Source organism: Scardinius erythrophthalmus (genome assembly GCF_964197995.2).
Source record: "Scardinius erythrophthalmus genome assembly, chromosome: 9".
In the NCBI taxonomy this organism is placed as follows: Eukaryota; Metazoa; Chordata; class Actinopteri; order Cypriniformes; family Leuciscidae; genus Scardinius; species Scardinius erythrophthalmus.
The window spans coordinates 987,501-992,500 of NC_138229.1; the positions used below are offsets into that span (position 1 = coordinate 987,501).

At 32.7% G+C, this 5,000-nt stretch overlaps 1 protein-coding gene across 1 annotated transcript in view; it reads right to left on the reverse strand.

Moving 5' to 3' along the window:
- LOC308696683 (receptor-type tyrosine-protein phosphatase mu) overlaps nt 1-5,000 on the reverse strand; it is a gene marked incomplete at its 5' end in the record, with an annotated part of 223,988 nt that overhangs the window by 53,278 nt on the left and 165,710 nt on the right. The window contains one exon of the mRNA XM_081375579.1: nt 4,048-4,074. Within this exon, the coding sequence (XP_081231705.1) occupies nt 4,048-4,074 (27 nt within the window). The remainder of the gene's footprint in view (nt 1-4,047; nt 4,075-5,000) is intronic.

A 5,000-nucleotide genomic window follows, 5' to 3' on the forward strand; every position in this document is an offset into this window, starting at 1 on the left:
AATGACACCTTACTAAAAGTGTTACCGTGATTTTATTCTGTGACATAGATGATTCCTAAACAAATCATAACATGTGCAGTTATGACTGCTGAAAATACTAAAAAGAAAACAGTGAAAACCAGCCTAAGCTGGTCTTTCTGCAGCTGGTCTGAGGTGGTTTTAGCTTGTTAAATGAGCTTAGACTGGTTTTATCTGTTTTTCAGTGAGAAAGAGACTGAAACTCAAGCCGTTATTCACTGAAAATGCAGAAACGTAACAGAAAAACAACAGTTTACAGGGTTGGAACAACAAGAGAGCGAATAAATAATGACAAAACTCACATTGTGAATAATTAAGGCAAGACCTCAGGTGAGTAAGTGATACAAGTAATTAATAAATACAACATTTAACTAATAGATATCACCATACTTCCACAGCTGAGTAATTACTTTAAGAATTGCACATAGCACGTTTTCTGAAATGTCATGTTTGAATATGCAAATGAGGTACTATCTAATTAAATATGCACAAATTTGCATACAATTCCAGAACGGAAATCTGAGCAGTGGATAAAGCAAGGATCATGTTTGATTTTGTTGACATATTCGTTTTTCCAAAAGAGATGTTGGATTTAAAAACTAGAGGTATGTCGTATTTCGTGGAAAGATAGTGATACTACATAAATATAACGGTTTAGAAGAGAATAAACACAACCCTATGTATTTATTTGATACAGTAACTTCAATTTCTCTTTATGAATTTCTTTACTTGCAGGATAAAGTATTTTGGATGTTTTCTTTCCACTAATATATGCATATATGCAAGTGTTTTTGCTTGTCGTCTTGCCTTAATCATCTCTATCTTCCATGCTCTCAGTCAGTGTGAAAGAAAGCGCTCGATCGATTCCCATTCATTGGCAATGGATGGATCATGACACGACGTTGCAGGAAGGGGTGGATGAGTGGATGTGGAGGGAGGGATCGATTGACTGCCCCGTTCGTCCATTCGTTCGTGAAATATCACGTGCATCGTTCCTGCGTAATTTGAGTTAAAATCGGCCTGTGTCCCTGTTCGGCCCTGATCTGAGATCTGCTGAGACTCAGTGATGGGTGCTGTCAATCAACAGCAAAGCATGAGTGGAATGAGTGATGACGGATGATCAAAAGCCACACGGCGAATCACAACTACCCAAAGCAAAGGAAGCAGAAGCACGATGGCGAACACACACACACACACACACACACACATGGGGAGGACGGGTGACGCTGTAACGCGTGTCTACGTCCATGCACAGCTCAGGGAGAAACACACAAGCTCTGTCACGCTCATGAACTTACCATTAATGGGGACTTTTTAAGCAGATACATTAGAGGTAAACGTGAGAAGAGAGAGAGAGAGAGTGAGAGAGAGAGAGAGAGAGGGAGAGAGAGAAAGGAGACAGGGTATAAGCAACAATACACCAAAGAGAACGAGCTCTGATCAGTCGAGGGCGTTCGAGGGGTTATGGGACTCAAATCACAATGAAGGAGAAAAATGAGTTTCAAATAAACCAGAGAAAAGAGAGAAATGCAAATAAAAGTGGTAAGGTGATGAACATTAACATCGCTTCATGGAGATCTGCAGAGCAGCGGCGTGCCTCACACGACATCGACGGAGTTGCTGAGGTCAAAGGTCACGGACGCTACCGTAGGTCATCTGTCAAATTAACCTCAACCTTAAAAATCATAAAGATGAAGATGAACATGATCGGTGCTGAACTCGTGTGTTCTGTGCTGCGGATTATAAATGCAATAAATTTAGTTATAGTTCAAAATATAATAAATCATTTTCAATTATAATTTAAATAATTATAAAAAAGTATGAATTAAAAAATAAAAAGGATAAAAATAGTGAAAAGATAAAAAATAGAAAAACAGAAATATAATAAATGCATTAAAGTTATAATAAATAAAATATTAATTGTATTTATTTGAATTTGGCAAAATAGAAAAATAGACATAATAAATGCATTAAATTCAAAATTGAAAGGATTATTTATTAAATAAACCAATTTAAAATGTATTACTTACTAATATTAACTTATAAAAATGGAAAAATATATAATGCATTAAAGTATTAATTAAAATTTAAATAAATAATAAGTTATAGAAAAAGAAATACAACAAAATATACATTTAAATTATATTAAATAAAATATAAATTAATTATATATTAAATTAACAAATTATACAAAATAGAAAAATAGAAAAACTCTAAATTAAATGTAAAAATAATTAAAATAATAATAATAAAAATAAATGAATGAATAAATGAAAATCAAAAAATAATAAATATTATTTGTTATCAATATTATTATTTATTTAATAATATTAAGTTATATATAAATGTATTAAAATATAATTTTTAATAAACAAAATTTTAAAAGTTAATAAAAGAAACAGAAATATAATAAATGCATTGCATAAATAAAATAGAACAAATATATAATAAATGTATTAAATTATTAATAAACAATAAATGAATAATTATAAATAAACAAACAAATAAATAAATGTCAGTGCTTGATCAGAAGACTTTCTATGGTGTGAGTGGAGTCCATCATAAACTCCAGATCCTGAAGCGAGATCAGCTGAGGAGAAGCGCTGAACATCAGCATCATAAACCCTTCTGTGCCGGAGGTGAAGCTTTCCTTTCTTTTCCCTGTTTTATTGTGTAATGTAAAGCTGTTCCCGCTCCAGAGATCGTTTACACGTGCTGTTAGTCGAGAGTCGTTCATATTTAATACGCCGCTCTGAGCTCTTATTCTTCATCACATTACGCTTCAATTAAACTCTGGGGCGCCAGCGCTTTAGATAAATAGGGTGTCGAGGTGGCACGAAAATGAGACAAAACCTGCTTTATTATTCTATTTTATCATAGAGTAAACGAGTAAACAGCCGAGAAAGGAAAACAAGTAGGTCGGAAGGAGCCGCTAAAGGCAGGAGAAACATTAGAGAGAATAACAGAGGAGACGCTTCAGCGAAGAAGAAACACTGAACCCAGAACTACAGGAAAACACAGGCTTCTTCTTCTCCACATGTACACAGAGAAGAGCATGAAGAGCATCAGCTGAACCTCTCTAACCCGAGTCCTGACCTTTCATCATCATCATCATCATCATCATCAGGCCTATAATAAACACCAAAACTGATGAAAAAAGTCTCGTTCTCCAGCACACACATCTAAACATTCTTAAATCAAGACTCATTTACTGGAGAAGAAGCAAAATGACTGAAGATATTAAGGCTTGCTTAATGAAAAATACATCAAAATTATATATATATAATAATAAATAATAAATATTTATCATTATCATTATTTATTTATTAGTATTAAGTTAAAAAAAGAAAAAATATATATAATATTTAAAATATTTATTTTTGACTGTGAACGATACAAGTGTGACAGTTTTTCTGGACTAATTAAACTTTTCCAATCATTCCCATGATTTGTTTTGTGTTCACACAGCAAATGCCAAAACCTTCATCAAGTTTCGTGCCATTCAGATGAAGAAAAAAATATCCAAAAAAACTCAAATTAATAATTTTGATGCATTTTTCATAATGTCTTCAGTCATTTTGCATCTCAAGTAAATGTATCTTGATATAAGAATGTTCAGACAGTGATCTGTTTTCATCAGCATTATCTGATTGAACTGAGGGGATGAATCCAGCGTTGTGTGTGTGTGTGTGTGTGTGTGTGTGTGTGTGTGGACAGCATCATCCACTCCCCCACATCCAGTCCACACGTCTGTCCATGCACATGAGATGTCAGACAGGAAGTGACATCACAGCAAGCACGACACGCGATGCGCATTGGATGTCAGACAGGAAGTGACATCACGACACGCGATGCGCATGGGATGGAGTGAAGAGGAAGAGGAACCCAAAGGAAGAGAAGCGACAGACAGGTGTGTGTGATGAAAAGCCCAAAACAAACTGAATAAAGCAAACATGATGGCGGACCGTACCCCTTCCCTCGGACACACTTCAACAACAGAATCACTGAATCAAGAGTCGAGGAGCTCACCTAAGATGGCGGTCGGAACGAACGGGTCTGGAGTCGAGCAGAAGAGGAGAGGAGAGGAGAGAGATGATTAACCTTCATCAATAACATCAAACATCAGTCCAGATTCATCAAGACTCGGATCTACTAAACACAGTTTTAACTCAAAGTCTAGATATTTCCTGCAGTATTTCTGCTATAATTATCATAAAGCTGCTTGTTTTTAAAGAAACAAACTGGGAAAAAAATTAAAAAAAAATTAAAAATAAAAATAAATATATATATATATACATAGCATTTTAATTCAGTTAAATTTACTTTATTTGAACTTATTATTAATTGCATTGCTAATAATAATAATAATAATAATAATAATAATAATAATAATGGAAACAATAGTTATCGAAGAGCAAAAAAAGTAAATATACAGTTTTTTTCTGAATTTTATTGTACAATTATTTTTAGTTACAATAAAAATAGTAACAATAGTTGTTGAGGGGCAAAAAATAAATATGATTTTTTTTTTTTGCATTTGAATGATAATAAAATATATTTCAGTTTTCTGCTTCCCAACAACTATTGTTTCTGTAATAATAATAGTAATAAATTGAACTTAATTAAAATGTTAAATCATGTTTTTTTTTGCCCTCAACAATTCTTGTTTCCATTTGTTTCTCATTTTGTTTCTAAAAAAAGATTAAAAACAAATAGCTTTATCATAATTATAGCATTTTCATTATGTAAAAAAAAAAAAAAAAATATTGCAAAAATTAACTTTAACAAAACAAGTTCAATGCAATGTAAAAAGAAGAAGATGATGTTCTTCCTCAGTGTTTCTGTCTCGTTCTCCAGCACAAATATCTAAACATTCTTAAATCAAGATTCATTTACTGGAGAAGAACAAAAATTACTTAATATGATTTCTGAATTGTTTTTAGATTTAATATAAAACATATCTTTATATTTGTGCTGGAGAA